The 21,672-nt window shown below is 41.1% G+C and overlaps 1 protein-coding gene across 1 annotated transcript in view; it reads left to right on the top strand.

Moving 5' to 3' along the window:
• The window catches only part of LOC134345777 (ubiquitin-conjugating enzyme E2 D2-like), a 49,167-nt gene that overhangs the window by 20,949 nt on the left and 6,546 nt on the right, over positions 1 to 21,672 (top strand). The window contains exon 6 of the mRNA XM_063046974.1: positions 7,503 to 7,596. Within this exon, the coding sequence (XP_062903044.1) occupies positions 7,503 to 7,596 (94 nt within the window). The remainder of the gene's footprint in view (positions 1 to 7,502; positions 7,597 to 21,672) is intronic.

The raw sequence follows: 21,672 nt of genomic DNA, 5'->3' as shown, positions 1-21,672 counted from the left end.
CAGCTGTGATCTAATCAGTGTTGTGTTATGGCTCTTGCATAATCTCTCTGCTCATGTGTTCCATGCCTTGAGTGATAAAAGTCATGTGCCTTTTTAACCACCTTATGGATTTGTTCTGTTACTTTAAAAAATTTTTGGTGTCTGTGCCACTCATTAAGTTCCCTGCAACTATTCCCTTTGTTGCTTCAATCTCCTTATCTACCATCACATAGAAGTAGATCCTTTGATTTCTGCCCCCCCCACCACCCAAAGTGTTCATGCCAGCCTTTTTGCCCATCAACACTGATCCTTTTTTTACACATTGGGTCTGTATCCACTATACCTTAACTATTTAACTGTCTGTCTAAATGATTTTTAAACATGACTGCATCTGCCTCAGCTGCCACCTCTGATAATGTGTTCCACTCCATGAAAAACAAATATAATGAACCCATCAGATCCCCTTTAAAACAATTCTTAGCTTAAAACTCTGCCTTCTGGATCTGGAAGTATTTGAAGGGGAAATGTTTCTTATTATATACCTCTATCATGTGTTTTTCCTCTCTTCTACCCACACCCTCTTTCAGTCTACTCTGCAGTAAAGGAAAGAAACCATGTACATCCAGCCTCTCCTCATTATCGTTCCAGGCCAAATCTCTTCAGCAATCTTCCAATATAGTCATATCCTTTCTCTTAGTTTGGTGAACTGCACAAGGACCCGAGTTGTGGCCTGCTTTGTACAGCTATATAATTACCTCACTACCACAGTTCTATGCCACAGCAAATAAAGGCAATACCCTGTATGATACCTTATTTGTATGTGCTGTTACCTTTTGGAGTCTTTTGATATTTACACAGAGGTCCTTCAGTTCATCTGTATTCCATGGGACCCTGTTGTTTGTGGTGTGTATATCCCAGCCTTGTTAGTGCTTCCAAAACTTAACCTTAAATTGTGCAGTGTTAAGTTTCATCTGTCATTTTTCTGTCCCTAAATCAATATCATTGTATATCCAAAGAATACACTTTTGGCTCTCCATAATACCACCAATCATCATGTCAGCTGTAGGAGATATGATTAGTAAGTTCACAGTTACATCTTGATTTTAATCTTGAGTTGTGGATAATGAAGTAGGTTTGCAGAGATTTAGGCCATTTAGAAGAGTGGGCTGAAAGATGGCAAATGGAGTTTAATGCTGTTAAGTGTGAGGTGCTACATTTTGGTAGGACTAATCAAAATAGGACATACATGGTAAATGGTAGGGCATTGAAGAATGTAGTAGAACAGAGGGATCTAAGAATAATGGTGCATAGTTCCCTGAAGATGGAATCTCATGTCGATAGGGTGATGAAGAAAGCTTTTGATATGCTGGCCTTTATAAATCAGAGAATTTAGTATAGGAGTTGGGATGTAATGTTGAAATTGTACAAGGCATTGGTGAGGCCAAACTTGGAGTATTGTGTACAGCTTTGGTCACCGAATTATAGGAAAGATGTCAACAAAATAGAGTACAGAGAAGATTTACTAGAATGTTACCTGGGTTTCATCACTTAAGTTACAAAGAAAGGTTGAACAAACCGGGAAGATGTGGAATCAATATGGGTTGGACATAAGCCGGGAAGATGTGGAATTGATATGGGTAGAGCTGCGTAACACTAAGGGGCAGAAGACGCTGGTGGGAGTTGTGTACAGGCCACCTAACAGTAGTAGTGAGGTTGGAGATGGTATTAAACAGGAAATTAGAAATGTGTGCAATAAAGGAACAGCAGTTATAATGGGTGACTTCAATCTACATGTAGATTGGGTGAACCAAATTGGTAAAGGTGCTGAGGAAGAGGATTTCTTGGAATGTATGCGGGATGGTTTTTTGAACCAACATGTCGAGGAACCAACTAGAGAGCAGGCTATTCTGGACTGGGTTTTGAGCAATGAGGAAGGGTTAATTAGCAATCTTGTTGTGAGAGGCCCCTTGGGTAAGAGTGACCATAATATGGTGGAATTCTTCATTAAGATGGAGAGTGAGATAGTTAATTCAGAAACAAAGGTTCTGAACTTAAAGAGGGGTAACTTTGAAGGTATAAGACGTGAATTAGCTAAGATAGACTGGCAAATGACACTTAAAGGATTGACGGTGGATATGCAATGGTAAGCATTTAAAGGTTGCATGGATGAACTACAACAATTGTTCATCCCAGTTTGGCAAAAGAATAAATCAAGGAAGGTAGTGCACCCGTGGCTGACAAGAGAAATTAGGGATAGTATCAATTCCAAAGAAGAAGCATACAAATTAGCCAGAGAAAGTGGCTCACCTGAGGACTGGGAGAAATTCAGAGTTCAGCAGAGGAGGACAAAGGGCTTAATTAGGAAGGGGAAAAAAGATTATGAGAGAAAACTGGCAGGGAACATAAAAACGGACTGTAAAAGCTTTTATAGGTATGTAAAAAGGAAAAGACTGGTAAAGACAAATGTAGGTCCCCTGCAGACAGAAACAGGTGAATTGATTATGGGGAGCAAGGACATGGCAGACCAATTGAATAATTACTTTGGTTCTGTCTTCACTAAGGAGGACATAAATAATCTTCCAAAAATAGTAGGGGACAGAGGGTCCAGTGAGATGGAGGAACTGAGCGAAATACATGTTAGTAGGGAAGTGGTGTTAGGTAAATTGAAGGGATTGAAGGCAGATAAATCCCCAGGGCCAGATGGTCTGCATCCTAGAGTGCTTAAGGAAGTAGCCCAAGAAATAGTGGATGCATTAGTGATAATTTTTCAAAACTCGTTAGATTCTGGACTAGTTCCTGAGGATTGGAGGGTGGCTAATGTAACCCCACTTTTTAAAAAAGGAGGGAGAGAGAAACCGGGGAATTATAGACCAGTTAACCTAATGTCTGTGGTGGGGAAACTGCTGGAGTCAGTTATCAAAGATGTGATAACAGCACATTTGGAAAGCGGTGAAATGATCGGACAAAGTCAGCATGGATTTGTGAAAGGAAAATCATCTCTGATGAATCTCATAGAATTTTTTGAGGATGTAACTAGTAGAGTGGATAGGGGAGAACCAGTGGATGTGGTATATTTGGATTTTCAAAAGGCTTTTGACAAGGTCCCACACAGGAGATTAGTGTGCAAACTTAAAGCACACGGTATTGGGGGTAAGGTATTGATGTGGATGGAGAATTGGTTAGCAGACAGGAAGCAAAGAGTGGGAATAAACGGGACCTTTTCAGAATGGCAGGCGGTGACTAGTGGGGTACCGCAAGGCTCAGTGCTGGGACCCCAGTTGTTTACAATATATATTAATGACTTGGATGAGGGAATTAAATGCAGCATCTCCAAGTTTGCGGATGACACAAAGCTGGGTGGCAGTGTTAGCTGTGAGGAGGATGCTAAGAGGATGCAGAGTGACTTGGATAGGTTGGGTGAGTGGGCAAATTCATGGCAGATGCAAATTAATGTGGATAAATGTGAAGTTATCCACTTTGGTGGCAAAAATAGGAAAACAGATTATTATCTGAATGGTGGCCGATTAGGAAAAGGGGAGATGCAACGAGACCTGGGTGTCATTATACACCAGTCATTGAAAGTGGGCATGCAGGTACAGCAGGCGGTGAAAAAGGCGAATGGTATGCTGGCATTTATAGCGAGAGGATTCGGGTACAGGAGCAGGGAGGTACTACTGCAGTTGTACAAGGCCTTGGTGAGACCACACCTGGAGTATTGTGTGCAGTTTTGGTCCCCTAATCTGAGGAAAGACATTTCTTGCCATAGAGGGAGTACAAAGAAGGTTCACCAGATTGATTCCTGGGATGGCAGGACTTTCATATGATGAAAAACTGGATGAACTGGGCTTGTACTCGTTGGAATTTAGAAGATTGAGGGGGGGATCTAATTGAAACGTATAAAATCCTAAAGGGATTGGACAGGCTAGATGCAGGAAGATTGTTCCCGATGTTGGGGAAGTCCAGAACAAGGGGTCACAGTTTGAGGATAAAGGGGAAGCCTTTTAGGACCAAGATTAGGAAAAACTTCTTCACACAGAGAGTGGTGAATCTGTGGAATTCTCTGCCACAGGAAACAGTTGAGGCCAGTTCATTGGCTATATTTAAGAGGGAGTTAGATATCGCCCTTGTGGCTGCGGGGATCAGGGGGTATGGAGGGAAGGCTGGGGCGGGGTTCTGAGTTGGATGATCAGCCATGATCATAATAAATGGCGGTGCAGGCTCGAAGGGCCGAATGGCCTACTCCACCTATTTTCTATGTCTATGTCTATGTTGGGTCTTTATTCTTCGGAACATAAAAGGTTGAGGGGGGACTTGATAGAGGTATTTAAAATTATGAGGGGGATAGATAGAGTTGACATGGATAGGCTTTTTCCATTGAGAGTGGGGGAGATTCAAACAAGAGGACATGAGAGTTAAAAGGCAAAAGTTTAGGGGTAACATGACGGGGAAATTCTTTACTTAGAGAGTGGTAGCTGTGTGGAATGAGCTTCCAGCAGAAGTGGTTGAGGCAGTTTCGATGTTGTCGTTTAAAGTTAAATTGGACAGATATATGGACAGGAAAGGAAAGGAATGGAGGTTTATGGGCTGAGTGCGGGTCGGTGGAATTAGGTGAGAGTAAGAGTTTGGCACAGACTAGAAGGGCCGAGATGGCCTGTTTCCGTGCTGTAATTGTTATATGGTTAATATCTATAACAAATTTAAGGTTGCAGCGCCAACCCCTGTCATTCGTCAGTGGTCATAGATTCCAATTGAATAAATAGCCTTTTTGTATTGTTAAGCTAATGTAAAATCAAGTTTGTTTAGACCACATTAAACATAGTCATAGAGCACTACAGCCCTATTGGCTTATCCAGTCCATGCTGATCTATTATTCAGCCTCATCTCATTGCCCTCCTTACCCCTCCCAACCATGTACCTATCCAGATTTCTCTTAAATGTTAAAATCAAACCTGCATCCATTACTTCCACTGGTGCACACTCACCACACCCCTGAGTGAAGAAGTTCCCCCTCGTGTTCCCCTTAAGTATTTCACTTTTCACCCTTAACCCATGACACCAAGTTCTTGTCTAACCCATCCTCTCTGGAAAAAGCCTGCTTACGTTTACGCTATCTGTTGCAGTCTATGATGCAGTAACAACTATAAGTCAGAATGAGTTGAAGCTTGAAGAGGAAATTAGATGAGATTTCCTCGTATGTCTGTTTTTGGAAAGTGGATGCTGTAGAGGAAACTTTCAAACAGCTGAATAAAAATGATGAATACGTGATAAGTTTGCTGTATATTTCCAAACTGTTTTTCTTGTGAATGCTTAAGCTCTTGTATTGTTTTTTAAAAATGCTGTTTTCTTGTCAATATCAAGAGGTCTATAAAAGAGATCCAACACACACAATAGCCGGAGGAGCTCAGCAGATCAGGCAGCATCTGTGAGGGGAATAGACAATTTTGGGCAAGACTTTTCACCAGGACTGAAGGGATAGAAACCAGAATTAAAAGGTGGGGTGGGGAGGGGGAGGAGTAGTACAGACTGGCAGTGATGTAAAAGGAGTTCTAGTACAGCATTCTCTAAAGGTTAACTTGCAAGTTGAGTCAGTAGTAAGGAATTCAAATTGAATGTTAGCATCTTTTCAAGAGGACTAGAATTAAAAAAAAAAGCTGGGATGTGATGCTGAGACTTTATACGGCATTGGTGGGACCACATTTTGATCATTGTGAGTAGCTTTGGGCCCCGTGTCTAAAAAAGAATGTCCTGGCATTTGAGTCCAGGGGTGGTTTATAGAAAACAATCCTGGGAATGAAAGGGTTAACGTATGAGGAGCATTTGATGGCCCTGGTCCTGTACTTGCTGGAATTTAGAAAAATGATGGGGGTATCTTTTTGAAACTTGCCGAATATTGACAGGCCTAGATAGTGAACAAGGAGAGGATGTTCCACATAGTGGGAGAATCTAGCACCAGAGGGCACAGCCTCAGAACAGGAGGACATCCCTTTAGGACAGTGAATAGAAATTTGTTTAGCCAGAAGGCGATAGAATTCATTTCCACAAATGGCTGTGGAGGTGAAGTCATTGGCTATATTTAAAGCAGAGGCTGATAGGTTCTTGATTTGTAAGGATGTCAAAGGTTACAGGGAGAAGGCAGGAGAATGGCATTGAAAGGGAAGATAAATCAGCCATGATCAACTGGCTGAGTATACTTGATGGAACAAATGGCCTAATTCTGCTCCTTTGTCTTATGGTCTTGTACAACACTCATAGAACCATTTAGTCATGTCCTCAAAGCATTCAAGGAAGTTCAGGCAGGAAAACTTAACAAGGCCTCCTGATCATTGCTGTTCAATTCCTGCTGCTTTAAATACAGATTGATCCTGTCCTCTCAGCATTTTGTCCAATAATTTCTTTGTCATTGATGTTTTGTGACTAGCTGTAGTTACCTGGCTTATACCTGCTTCACATCCTGATAAAAATATCTTTGCTGCCTTCTAGTCATCTGATATGAGTTCTGCAGTTAGAGATGTGAAAACCGTTAGTACCAGCAATCTGCTCCCATGCTGATCATGGAATACAACGGCCCTTAGGATTTTTCCATCTTTAGGTCTGCTAAGAGATTCATTGCCTCCTTTTTGGTAGAATTCCATTGTCCTTCCTATGAAATTTTCCAACTGCAATGTCTTACTCCGCAGTAAATCTATTTTGATCAAAAAATCACAACCCTAGCTCTCTATCAGCACTAGATTGTCATTGTAAATTTTTGTGTTTAATTCTACTTGGTAAAAATCTAACAGGATATGTACAAACAGTAATGTTAAAATTGGAGTTGTCAAGTTTGAGCACTTTTTAGTTCAACTAATCAGTTAGCTAAGGAACCTTATTGTAATCTGAATCTGAGTGATATCAAAAATATATAGATGATGCATTAATTGGCCACTCTAAATTGCCTGTATTGTGTAGCTGAGTAGAAGAGTCTGAGGGGTATCCCATGGAATGTGCAAAGAATAGCGTGGTTTGGGTGTTTGGTGTTGCAGACTTGGGCTGCAGGGCCTGTTTCCATGCTGCATCTCTGAATGTCAATGTTAGATGGTGTTTTCTCATCTAATTTACTATTCCACAATCTCACAGTTTTTACTTGTCCATTTGTAGCTGTGGTGTCATTAATATATAGATCTTTCTTTTTATAATTTCCCACTGGGGATCAATAAAGTACTTATTACTATTAAATTCAGTGCCTCAGTCCATTGTGGGGTGAGGAGAAGGGAATTTAAATAAATATAGCTGCAACAGTTTAAAAAAAAAAGTAAATTTTCAAATTTTAACATGTTGGTAATTTTTCGTCTTGGTCCTCTTTAGCTTATTCTGAACTACCGTGGCCTTCTGAATATTATGCTGCTCTATATAAATTTTCCTTGCAAAGCTGGTTAGATTTCTTTGAGTAAGGTAATTTCAATTAGAACAAAATGAATGTTTGAAGTATAAGGTAAAATACATTGATTGAAGAACAAACCCTAAATTTCTTGTTACTTCTTTTCCAGTTCTATTGTCCATTTGTTCACTGTTATGTGATCCAAACCCTGACGACCCACTAGTGCCAGAGATTGCACGTATCTACAAAACAGATAGAGAAAAGTAAGTATCTAAATAGGCAGTTATTCAATAATTGATTTTTAAGTAGTCTTCTGATCCTATGTTTGGTGTTAAATTGCTTTTACGTACAATCATATAGTTGAGAGAGAGGTAATGATTCTGCCTTCAAATTAGTTCAGTGTTTTCATGCTGAATATGTGAACCTTCATTGCAGTTAAATTGCATTAAATGTTTTCTGCACTTTGCAAATGTTAAAAAGAAACACTTATGCATCATGACTTCGGGACTAAGATGCTTTGAGTACTGATTGTTATCTCTAATTAGATATTGGGCAATTTCCTAAATTTCTAATAAAGTATCCCAGTCTTGCAAAGCATAGGTGACTAATTAGCTTGGGTTCAGTAACATTTTTTCCAAGTTTATATATTCAGAAAATGTGGACTTCATTGGCAGAGCTTGTACTTATCATAGATCGATCACACTAATTGGTTTGGAGTAGGCTGGACTGAATTAGGATGATAGGTTTTCTTCCTAGGGTTGACCTTGTGGGCTTATAATATAGATTGATTTAATTATTAGAATTTTCTGATAGAATTTGAAGTTGCATCACTGGAACAATGATCCAGAGCTTCTTTAGACTACATATTAACAGGATGTGTAGAAGCCAAAAAGATGCTGCTACTGAATAAGAAACAGGATTTTTTTTACTGTAGGGAAGTAACGCATTAGGCAGAGCAGGTATGAAAATGGAGTTGAGGCTAAGGTCATATTAGTTTCTCACACACAAAATGCTGGAGGGACTCAGCAGGCCAAGTAGCCTGCTGAGTTCCTCCAGCATTTTGTGTGTGTTTCTTGGAATTCCAGAAAATGCAGATTTTCTCGTGTTTGTGATCATATTAGCTCAATATTTTTTTTTAAATGGTAGACCCGGCTTTAGAGTCCCATGTACTGCTACTAATATGCAGAGAACAGAGGGATATAGGCCATATGTGGGCAAAAGGGATAATGTGGTCACTAGCTTAATTAACTTGGCACACTATTATGGGCTGAAGTCCCTGTTCCTATGCTGTACTGTTCTTCGTTCCCTTTACTTGTGCTCTTAGGAGAAGCATGTGTCTTTGTAGGTACTAGTCAGTATAACTTTGGGTGAGTAGTGGATTTTGGAGACTTTATCTGTAAAGGTGAATGTCATTGTGTACTGCCAGGGTTCCCAGCCTTTTAGGTGCCATGCACCCTACCATAAACTGAGGGATCCATGAACCCCAGATTAGGAACTTCTGTTAGTGGTTTGTGAGACATTCTTTATTCTAATAGAGATAATTAAGTGATCAGGACCTGTCACAACTCTCCTGTACTTGTATACTTTGGTACTACAGTAGTAAATGGTGTATTAACCAAATATCCTCAATTCCTTTCTGAGTAGGGGCATTTGTGGTTCATGTGTTGAAGTGAGATCTGTGGATCCCAAGTCTGCTGTCCATTGTTCAAGTTTAGTCTGGTAGCTCTGCTAGTGATATGGGTTTCTGCCTATATTCCTTTCCAAAGAACCCAGGAGAGTTATGATGGGCCCTGAACACTTAATCACCTCTATTAGAATAAAGATTGCATCAGTTTCCCAATCTTGGGTCTGTGAACCCCTCAGTTTATGGTAGGGGTGCATGGCATAAAAAAGGCTGGGAACCCTGGCACTAGAAGCAAGGCCACTTGCTTTTTCCACTTTATTTCCCTGAGTACCTAAACACAAGGGTTAAGAATAGGAGTAGCCCTTTAAGCCTGTTCTGCTATTCATCATGATTATTTCTGATCTAGGTCAGCGCCATTGCTGTTTTATTTATCAGAAATCTATTGATTTTTTTTAAAGGGAATTCAATGATCAAACCACCGCAGCTCTTCAATAATTGTTCATCCTTATATGACGGTATCTCAGTATTAAATAACCTACCCTTTTACTTGGTTTTACAAGTATTTACAAGTATATTTTAGAATTATACATCATGTAAACAAGCCCTTCAGCCTAACTCATCTATGCTGAACAAGGTGCCTACCTGTGCTAGTCCATTTGTTCATGTTTGGGCCATATAGCTCTGAACATTTCCTGTCCGTGTACCTGTGCTAATGTCCTTTAAATGTAATTGTATCTGCATCGGTCAAGTCAAGTCACTTTTTATTGTCATTTCGACCATAACTGCTGGTACAGTACACAGTAAAAACGAGACAACGTTTTTCAGGACCACGGTGCTACATGAACAATACAAAAACTACACTGAACTACATAAAACAACACAAAACTACACTAGACTACAGACCTACCCAGGACTACGTAAAGTGCACAAAACAGTGCAGGCATTACAATAAATAATAAACAAGACAATGTGCACAGTAGAGGGAAGTAAGTTGGTGTCAGTCCAGGCTCTGGGTATTGAGGAGTCTGATGGCTTGGAGGAAGAAACTGTTACCTAGTCTGGTTGTGAGAGTCTGAATACTTTGATGCCTTTTGCCAGATGGCAGGAGAGAGGAGAGTTTGTATGAGGGGTGCATGGGGTCCTTCATAATGCTGTTTGCTTTGCGGATGCAGCGTGTGGTGTGAATGTCTGTGATGGTAGGAAGAGAGACCCCGATGATCTTCTCAGCTGACCTCACTATCCGCTGCAGGGTCTTGCGATCCGAGATGGTGCAATTTCCGAACCAGGCTGTGATGCAGCTGCTCAGGATGCTCTCAATACAACCTCTGTAGAATGTGGTGAGGATGGGGGGTGGAAGATGGACTTTTCTCAGCCTTCACAGAAAGTAGAGACGCTGCTGGGCTTTCTTTGCTATGGAGCTGGTGTTGAGGGATCAGGTGAGATTCTCTGCCAGGTGAACACCAAGGAATTTGATGCTCTTAACGATCTCTACGGAGGAGTCGTCGATGTTCAGCGTAGAGTGGTCGTTCTGTGTTCTCTTGAAGTCAACAACCATCTCTCTTGTTTTTGTTCACATTCAGAGACAGGTTGTTGGCTCTGCACCAGTCCGTTAGCCGCTGCACCTCCTCTCTGTATGCTGACTCATCATTCTTGCTGATGAGACCCACCACGGTCGTGTCATTGGCGAACTTGATGATGTGGTTCGAGCTGTGTGTTGCAGCACAGTCGTGGGTCAGCAGAGTGAAGCAGTGTGATGGTGTTGGAGATGCTGCTTCCAATCCGGACTGACTGAGGTCTTCCAGTCCGGAAGTTAGGATCCAGTTGCAGAGGGAGGTGTTCAGGCCCAGTAGGCTCAGCTTTCCATTCAGTTTCTGAGGAATGATTGTGTTGAATGCTGAACTGAAGTCTATGAACAGCATTCGAACGTACGTGTCTTTTTTTGTCAAGTTGGAGGGTGATGGCAATGGCGTCATCTGTTGAACGGTTGGGACGGTACGCGAACTGCAGGGGGTCTGGTGAGGGGGGCAACAGGGTCTTGATGTGCCTCATGCTGAGCCTCTCGAAACACTTGATGCTGAAGGGCCTGTTCCTGTGCTGTACTAGTACCTGCAAAGGATCACACACCTATCATGAGAGCACTTGTATTACATGTAGAATAGTACAGCATAGGAACAGCCCTTTCGGCCATAATGTTGTGCCAAAATAGTTGGCTTAATTTACCCATCACCCTCTGTATGGAGAAAGTTGTTTCTCAGATTCCTTTTAAATATTTTTCCTCAGTTTAAGGATTCATCTGTTAATTGCTGAAGGCTGGCTACTGGAGAATTGTGTCTAGTCAGGAAATTCTCTAATGTCTACTCTTCCCATCAGATCAGCCCCCACCTTTCCACATCACCTCTCCAAATTAATGAGTATACAGATTGCCATTGTTAACAGGTGTTTTGGGATCATCCCCTCTGTTACTGTATTCCTTCCAAATTCAGGTTTTTGTGTACTGTGGAGAGAGATTGGACACTACTGCTTTGATTGATCAAAATTTAGACCATTATTTCAATATAGAGGTCTTCCAGCTGATGTTGATTGCCATTACATAATCCTGGCATTGAGGTATAAACAATCCATCCATAGAGGAATGTTGGCTGAATTGAAAAACAAGAGTGACCCTTGGGCAATCAGTTATTGAATGTTTTTTCTCTGTCATTTAATCTCCTTACCTGCCCATCACCTCCCTCTGGTGCTCCTCCCCTCCCCTTTCTTCCATGGTCTTCTGTCCTCTCCTATCAGTTTCTCCCTTCTTCAAGCCTTTATTTCTTTCACCAATCAACTTCTCAGCTCTCTACTTCACCCCTTCCCCCTCTCCCAGCTTCACCTATCACCTGCCACCTTGTACTTTATCCCTTCTCCCCACCACCTTATTCTGATTTGTTGACTGTTTATTCTTTTCCATAGTTGCTGCCTGGCCTTCTGAGTCCCTCCAAAGTTTTGTGTGTGCTGATGTATTGAGTGATTAGTGTTATTAGATGGAACTGTGTACAGAGGAATAGGAGAAGTCTATTTAACCCCTGAGCTCCTGTTTTCCTATTTAGTGCAAATGTGGCTGATTGGATTGAATAATGCAGAATTGGATTAAATCAAGAAACTTCATGCTTGATTTTAATTACAACTGTGATTTGTTTTGGGTTGTGGAATTTAGACTTGTAGAGAGACTCAGCCTATGAAAACAAGTACACCAAATACTCTTGTCTTTACTCTATCAGCCCTGTCATAACTTTCAGCAAGTAGGTGCTTGCAACTCCCAAGGTCTCCCTGTACATCGACAGTTGCCTTAGGGAAGTTCTCCCAAGAACCACAAGTTGAAAAATTGTTTTGAGTCTTGTGGGTCAAGTCCCTTTGTACTTTAGGAAGTTGGTGTGAACACTGCCTTTAGTTGCAGAATATTTTTGGTCCTTTGTAATATTCCTTCCAGTAAGTAGCTTGTTGCCTGACTGCTGCAGGTGTGTGTAGAGAAGGTAGTGCCGATGTGGATATTCTTCCACATAAGTTTGCTATTGGTGTAACTGGATTGTGTTGCATCATAAGGTCCCAGTATCTCTGTGGAAAATTTAATTTGAAATTAAATGCTAATTTTTAAAAAAAGTGGCTTTTGGAGGAACTCATCAGGCAGCATCTATGGAGGAAAATGTACAGTTAATGTTCTGATATGACCATTTTCTTCCCGGGTGCTGCCTGACCAACTGACTTCTCCCAATAGTTTTTTATTTTCTGCTCTTGATTACAGCATCTGCGTTCTCTACTGTCTCTTCTAACACTGATAATTTCTGTTCATGCATACTGAATAACAAAAAAAAACATTCAGCCTTGGAAATGGTGCAGAGAAAAAGAATAGGACTGAATCCAGTTAATGGAAAACCAATACGTGGGAGAAGATAAATCTTTTAACCTATTTTTAAACTTAATGAGGCTAGAGAGGTCTTTAGTCTGCCTTTTAAAAAAAATCCTACTTAAATGCTGATAGGTGCAGTGTTTTATCAATGCTGCATTGGCTTAACTAAGCAAATTGTGTAGTGATTCTTAACATATTTCTTCATGACTTACAGGGAAATATGTAAGACAGAACTGATAAAGGTGGGTTTAAGTCTGAAAAATAGTTTCATTTCTGGTGGTGAGTTGGGAAATGTTGACTCATTAATAAAATAATATTCTGAAATAAACATGCGGGAGGCAGTAAGCAGACCAGGCAGTGCCTGTGGAGGGAGAAACAGGTAATGTTTCAGGTTGAAGAGGGAAAACATTTTTTAAAAAAAAATACAAATAATGTGAGTGAAGGGGTAGCTAGGCCAAAAGGAATATCTAAAGGGTGAGGCCAGAATTAGGAATAAGAAGCAGCTAAGATGTTTAATAGCAACAATTTGATAACAGACAAATAAATATAAAGTATTAAAAATGGATATGCCCATCATGTGAAACTGTTAATGGAGAGAGAAGACCTGAGCTAATGTCAGGTCACATGGTAGAAATGGTCAGTTCTGATAAGGGAGAATTACTGAAACATCTGTCCAGTTATGGGATAACAGGATTAAAAAGAATAAAAGAGTTTGAACAAGATCAAGCTTGCGTTGTACAAATTTTAAGAGGTTTATATTTCCCTTTCGCCTTTGGTAACTAATCATTTGCCTACTCTTTCATGCTGATTTGCATTTTGTCTTTCTGGAAAGACTTTACAGAGGATTACTATAACGAGGCAGATCTTTGAATGTCACTTTAAATGTTATCTGCTTAAAAAGGGATGCCTTTGTATTTTTGGCTGGTTTCTTGAATCTGAAAGTTGTCAAGCATAAGTTAGACATTTTAACCTTGTGAAAACTGTCTAGTCAGAACAAATATTTATTTTCATTGTTGACATCAAGAAAATCTTGATTCCACATTGAATAAAAGACCTCCAGTTAATTTTAACAAGGTTCCTGCAACATAATTGGAATTTGTCATACCTTGAAATAGTTGAAATGGGCTTTGCTACGTTGCCTGCAGACTTCATAATCAGTTTTCAATGCTGGTTAAAAAATTGTATTTTATCCATCAAATATTTGTGCTTGGTTGTTTATACTACAAAGCTAACCCATTTGGCATACTTTCCTGGACACTTAAAATATGCCACCTACTCTGCCTCTGACTAGTAACGGAAAGTAGGATGTCCTTGTATACAATTTCCCCAGAAATTGTGTTCAGACTTGCCTGGGTAGTCCCTGGAAAGCCTAGTTGATGCTTCATTATTTACTTGCCCTCTAATATTTGTTTTGTTGTTATAAGGGTCAAGAAAAATTTTGTCCTCACCTCCCTCCTGCTATTTACTGTTTTTCTTTTTGCACATAGAAATGTACGCAAACTTCTGTGTCTGTATACAGGCTACTTAAACCATGCTGATATATTGCAAAATAAACTGGCCTTTGATTTGAACAATTTGCAGTCAGAACCTACAGTTCAAACCTACCCATTTGCAATTTAGGATTTCCTCCAAGAACTTGCAAAACAGCCACAGAATGGAGGTAGACCTATTAAGACTTATTGAGCAACACACACCAAAGTTGCTGGTGAACGCAGCAGGCCAGGCAGCATCTCTCGGAAGAGGTGCAGTCGATGTTTCAGGCCAAGACCCTTCGTCAGGACTAACTGAAGGAAGAGTTAGTAAGAGATTTGAAAGTGGGAGGGGGAGGGGGAGATCCAAAATGATATGAGACGACCGGAGGGGGAGGGATGGAACCAAGAGCTGGACAGGTGATTGGCAAAGGGGATATGAGAGGATCATGGGACAGGTTTCTCAGCCTGAAACATCTCTTCCTTCAGTTAGTCCTGACGAAGGGTCTCGGCCTGAAATGTTGACTATACCTCTTCCTAGAGATGCTGCCTGGCCTGCTGCGTTCACTGTCCCATGATCCTCTCATATCCCCTTTGCCAATCACCTGTCCAGCTCTTGGCTCCATCCCTCCCCCTCCTGTCTTCTCCTATCATTTCGGATCTCCCCCTCCCCCTTCCACTTTCAAATCTCTTACTAACTCTTCCTTCAGTTAGTCCTGACAAAGAGTCTCGGCCTGAAACGTCGACTGTACCTCTTCCTAGAGATGCTGTCTGGCCTGCTGCGTTCACCAGCAACTTTGGTGTGTGTTGCTTGAATTTCCAGCATCTGCAGAATTCCTGTTGTTTAAGACTTAATGAGTGGGTGTCTGCTTCTTTTGAACAGCTTGGATGGTCATGGATGCATTCACAGAAATGACAAGGAATGTGTTCAAGGTTTGTGATTGCATGATGTTGTAGATGCTACAGATCAGTATGTTGGTACTCAGTTTGGTTCTTGCACCTCTTTTGATGTACTGGACAGGTGAAACCTGTTATTTGGGTTTTGGAATTTAAAGAACTCAAATGATATTGGATGTTGACTTTTCTCTGTTCCCGAGAATGATTTAAATTAGTGGTCACCAACCTTTTTAAGCCCAAGATCCCCTACCTCGACCTTAGTGAAAGGCAAGATCTACCTACTAAATCGTTTAGAGAAAAAACAGCTCGGATTGTACCGCCAATTTGAGGCCTTTTATTTGGGCTAATTGTATTTGAATTACACAAAATACTTTTGTCAAACTTTCAAATTAATTCAAACATGAAAACACTGTAACTAGCATATCTTTAAGAATATTACAATACTTCACACCTGTAATTCTAAGTTTCATTATTTAATTTTATTTCAACACGAAAAATAAATGAATAAAAATTGACTTGCACTCAGTGTGATGACTAGGGCTGAATACTTACTGCTAGTTCCCTGAAATTTGGCTCGTAACTACAGACAGTCAGTCTGAGACCGTCTGTGAGGTGTTTGTGAGTAAGACAGCTCCTGTACTTAGATTTAATCATTTTTCATCTGTGAAAATGCAATTTCACATGGATAGGTTGACCCGAAGTTGGCACTGACTTTTAGTGCTATAAAACCAACGCGCACACTGCGCATTGCTGGGGCCCCATCAGTAGTAATTGCAACCAGTTTATGAATGGGGTTGTCGTTTTCACGGACATTTTTTAAACTCATTGTAAATATCCTCACCTCTCGTTCCCTCCTTTAATTGCAAAAGAGTGAGGAAGTCCTCCTTTGTTGTAAAATCCTGAAAAGCTATTCTGACAAATACAACCAGCTGAGCTGTTTGCATTACATCCAGGGATTCATTGAATTGTAGTGAAAAACATCCACGTCCTCTGACAGTGACTCTACCCTCCTTGTCACTGTTGGCAATCGCCTCTGATCTGGGCTGACATTTACATGCTAATTAATTAGCTTGTTTATTTCAGCTTTTTTCTTAAAAGATGTGCTGGGTGCGTTCCGACTACCGCTGTACAGCTGCATTCTTTGCAGCCCGGTGGTTGGGGACCACTGCGTATCTAATTTAAGTGGTCACTTTAATGCAGCACAAGCTACGCTGAAACCACAGTTCATGGCGGGGGCTGCTACACACATGCGCACTGGGCAGAAAGAACGGAACTAAAACCCCGCAACCCGGAAACAATCTCTCTTTACAAACAGCTTTGTAGCAAAAGTATTGCTATATTACCATTATGCTAATTAGTATTACTTATTTTTATAATGCTCACATTACAACAGTATTTGTGTATTTTTGATTTTTTTCGGGATCTACTGGGAAAGTCTCAAAGATCGACCGGTCGATCGCGATCGACAGGTTGGCGACCCCTAATATAAGTAAACAGGACTTTGGGGTGGAAGGAATTTCTTAGCCAGCTTACTAAAGATAAACAGTTAACTTTAGCAAGGTTCCTGCAATCTTGTAGGTGACACAACACTCCAAATTAGGCCTCACCTATGTCTTTTTCTAGAGGCTTGTCAGTAAGGATAGTTCTTGCCATGCAGGTGAGCAGTAGGGCACTGAGGAGTGTGGTGGAACAAAGGGGACTGGGAATATAGATCCATAATTCCTTGAAAGTGGCATCACAGGTAGATAGGATCATAGAGAAAACTTTTGGCATTGGCCTTCATAAATCAACATATTGAGTACAGGAGATGGGATGTTATGTTGAAGTTGTATAAGACGTTGATGAGGCCTAATTTGGAGTGTTGTGTCACCTACCTACAGGAAAGATGTCAATAAGATTGAAAGAGTGCAGAAAAAAAATTACAATTACGTTGCTGAGACTTGAGGACCCAAATTCCAGGGAAAGGTTGAATAAGTTTGGACTTCAGGAGATTTGAAGAATGAGGGGAGGTTTGACAGAAGTAGTGCTGTGCAAAAGTCGTAAGGCACATGTATATAGCCTGGTTGCCTAAGACTTTTCACAGTACTATAGTAATGCGTGCATTGTACTGCCACAAAAAAACAAATGTAATGACATGTGAGTGATGATAAACCTTATACTGTTATGGGTCTCTATTGTGGACTGAGAGTGGGAAAGGGGTAGGAAGAGGGGAGTTATTGTTGGGGGAAGGGAGAGGGGAGGAAGCAGTAAGCACCAGAGAGGCATTCTGTAACGATCAATAAACCAATTGTTTGGAATCAAATGACTTTGTCTGGTGTCTTGGGGCTGAGTGTGTCTACACTCACACCACCCCCAGCCACTGGCACTCCTCTGCAATCTGTCCTGCATTCCTCCCGCAGTGCTTCACCCTTGCCATTCCCAACATCTTTTGCTTCCATCAGATTTACTAACCTGCTGTCCGCTCTGTGTTGATAAATACAAAACTGTGCAAAAGTATTGAGCACCCTAGCTATAAATATACAAAATGATGATAGAGTAAATGCAGGCGAGCTTTTTCCACTGAGGTTGGGTGAGACTAGAACTAGAGGTTGTGGGTTAAGGGTGAAAGGTGAAATGTTTAAGGGGAGCATGGAGGGATCTTCACTCAGAGGGTGGTGAGAGTGTGGAACAAGCTGCCAGCAGAAGTGGTGAATGCGGATTTGATTTCAACATATAAGAGAAATTTGGATAGGTACATGGATGGGAGAGGTATGCCTGCGTGCAGGTTGATGGGACTAGGCTGATTAATAGTTTGGCATGAACTGGATGATCTAACAGACCTGTTTCTGTGCTGAGCCCTCAAAACTAATCAATAAGCTTCAAGGCTTGGCTTTAATACCTCCTTGTGTAATCAATCTTCTATTTCCTCACTTGCAGACCCCAGTCAGTTCAGATTGGCAACAACATTTCCTTCACCAATCTCCACCACAAGGCTGTGTGCTTAGCCCCACTTTACACTTATGACTTTGTGGCTCAGCACATCTTTGATGCCATATTTAAGTTGGTGCAGTGTTTCATTGATTGTATTGAGTATGCCTGCAAGAAAATGAATCTCAGGGTTGTATATAGTGACATACAGTATGTATCTTGATAAATTTACTTTGAACTGTATTAGTCTATGACCATGATAAGTAAGATGTGGAATAAAGTTAAATAGCATGCAGCATAGAAGTAGGCCAGTTTTGTCCAGTTAGTCCATGCAAACATTGGTATGCAATTTGAGCCACTCCCATTGTTTCTTAACCAATTATTCTAGTGTTATCCTGTTGCCTTTTTTCCCCTATCTGTTTACCCAATGTCTTCTTAAATAAGTGCATCCCTGCTTCAGGAGCTATTTCTAAAACCTCAATCAGTCACTGAGTAAAGGGTTATGAATTCCTTATTTGGTTCCTTGATTACTGTTTCATTTTATATTTTTGTTTTTTGCTCCTCTAAATGGAAACAACTTTTAGTATGAGTTCTATCAAAAGTTAGAATACAAATTAGCATGGTAGAGTAGCACTATTACAGCTCTGGCAAACAGAGTTCAATTTCACTGCAATTGGAGTAAGGAATTTGTCCATCCTCTTTGTGACTGTGTGCATTTCCTTCGGGTGCTCCTGTTTATTCTCTCATTCCAAGGAATGTTTGGGTTAGTAGGTTAATTGGTCATATGGGTGTAATAGGGCAGCCTGGGCTCTTGGGGCTAGAAACGCCTGCTATATCTTTAAAAATTTAAAAAATACAAAAAATAGAAATTTCAGGAGGAGGGAAGACTTCAGTCTATGTATCTATTTTGAACAGTCACAATTCTAGTCACATGTTAAGAAATCTTGTTTGCACTTTACATTAACCTAACAATGTTTAATTATTTTCAGTCACTTTAGAAATGAATTTTGACAGCGATTGCTTTACTAACCTTTCCCCACTGCAGTATGTGTATTTGTTCTTTTGCATCCTGTTCAGGTTCTTGCTTTAAAATTAGCATGTAACCTTCCTGATTTTTCCTACTAAGAATGGAATTTCTCTCGTTTGTCATGTGGAATTTCATCCTGACAGGTGGTAATTTATTTCAGGAGCTCTATGGTAAGGACATAGAGTAAATGAGTGGGACCTGAGACAGTTAGCAGCTTGAGTGTCGGAGTTCAATTCCCAATGATCTCTGTGTAAGAAGTTAGTATGTCCTTCCTGTGAGCACATGGGTTTCCTCCCACAGTCCAAAGATGTACCGGTTAGTAAGTCAATTGGTAACTATAAATTGTTGTGTGATTAGACTGGTGTTAAATAGGTTGGTTGCTGGGTGGTGCAGCTCTTTGGGCCAGAAGAGACTGTTCCGTGCTATATCTGTAAATAAATTTTAAAAGTAAAATGTTGATGTACAGGGAGACCTTGGAAGTTGCAAGTACCTACTCGCTGAAAGTTATGACAGGGTTGATAAAGGAAAGACGAGTATTTGGTGTACTTGTTTTCATAGGCTGAGTCATTGCATATAAGAGTTGGGGAGTCATTTTGCAGCTATACACCAATTAGACTGCACTTGTGTGTTACTGTATACAGTTGTCATATACTACAGGAAGTATATGGTGGTAATAGGGAGTGCAAAAGAGATCCAGCAGCAAATGTTGTCTGGAATGGAGGAATAATTTTTTTAAGAATAGATTGGGTGAGCTGGGTTTATTGTCACTGGAACATAGATGGGGGAGGGGTGTAACTTGTTGGACATTGATAAAATTGAGGAGTTGAGATAGGTTAGAAAGTTGATTTCACCCCCCCCCCCCCCCCGGCCGGTAAGGGGGTCCAGAGCTGGGAATCGTGGTCTTAAGGTAAGAGAGGAATAATTAAAGGGATCTGAGGGGTAAGCATTTTGTGTGTTGCTCAGATTTCTAGCATCTGCAGATTTTCTTTTGTTTGAGAAGATGGTGAGTTGTTGTGGGTGAAGGACAGTGGAACCTCTGGACTTTTTGACATGCATTTCCTAGCTGTAATGCTATTGCTCTACAAATTACTCTGCTGAAGTAAGACATGTCTTTGAAGACATCTCAATCTGAAGAAATAGTATACCCTCACGAAATGCTAGAGGAACTCAGCAGGCCAGGCAGCATCTACGGAAAGGAGTAAACAGTTGACGTTTCAGGCCGAAACCCTTCATCAGGACTCAATGATGAAAGGTTTTGGCCTGAAGCGTTGACTGTCTACTCTTTTCCATTGATGCTGCCTGGCCTGCTGAGTTCCCCTAGCATTTTGCGTGTGTGTGTGTGTTGCTTTGATTTCCAGCATCTGCAGATTTTCTCATCAAACAGCATACCCTGATGCTTTTCTGATCATTGTGGGGTTTTCAACTAGGCCAGCTTGAAGAAATCTCTATATCTCTGAATCACTGTCACCAGCACATCACCTGTGGAACCAGAGGAGCCAACATACTTGACTACTGTTAGGCCACCATCAAGTATGCTTACTGTGCCATCCCATGCCCACACGTTTGAGAATCTAATCACCTGGCTCTAATTCTACTCCCCGTGTAGAGGCAGAGACAAAAAACTGCAGCACCAGTGGTGAGGACCAAGAGAAAATGGTCAAGGGTGAAGGGGTGCTTACAGGACTGCTTTGAATTGGTGAACTGGATTTGTCTTCAAATCTAAATGAATATGCCACAGTTGTCACTGCCCTTTGTGGGTGAGTATGTGCCTTCAAGAAAGTACCGGACATATCCAAACCAAAAGCCGTGAATGAAACGGGATTCATATTTTGTTGAAGGTTAGATCTGTAGATTTCAAGACTGGAGATCTAGAACTATCCAAGAAGCCCAGGTACAACCTATAAAAGGCATTCAAAGGACAAAAAAAGAATTCTGATTGAGGCTATAGATGGGATTGGATGCACGTCAGTGCAGGGTTTGTAGGCAATTACTTCCTACAAAGCGAAACGTAACATCATGATTGGCTGTGATGCTTCACTCCCACATGAGCTAAATACCTTTTATGCACGTGTTGAAAGGAAAATAAAACTACATCTGTGCGAAACCCTGCAGCATTTGGTGACCCAGTGATCTGTTTCAGAGGCTGACATCAGAACATCTTTCAAGAGAGTGAATCGTCGCAAGACTTCAGCCCCTGATAGTATACCCAGTAAGTCTCTGAAAACCTGTGCCGACCAACAGGTGGGAGTGTGAAAGGGATTCAAGGGAGCGCTCACAGCTGCATTCGGAGGTTTCCAATTGCTTCAGAAGAGTGATAATCATACCAGTGCCCAAGAAGAGCAGGGTGTGCTGCCTCAACAACTGTCACCCAGTGGCACTCACATCTACTGTGATGAAGTGTGATGAGGTTGGCCATGGCTATAATTAACTCCTGTTAATGAAAACTTGGACCCACTGCAACTCGCCTGTCACCACAATAGGTCTACTCTGGATGCAATCTTACTGGCTTTCCACTCGGCCTTGGCTCACTTG

This window comes from Mobula hypostoma, chromosome 4 (genome assembly GCF_963921235.1).
Source record: "Mobula hypostoma chromosome 4, sMobHyp1.1, whole genome shotgun sequence".
Taxonomy (NCBI): Eukaryota; Metazoa; Chordata; class Chondrichthyes; order Myliobatiformes; family Myliobatidae; genus Mobula; species Mobula hypostoma.
This window is presented reverse-complemented; position numbering and strand designations above follow the sequence as displayed.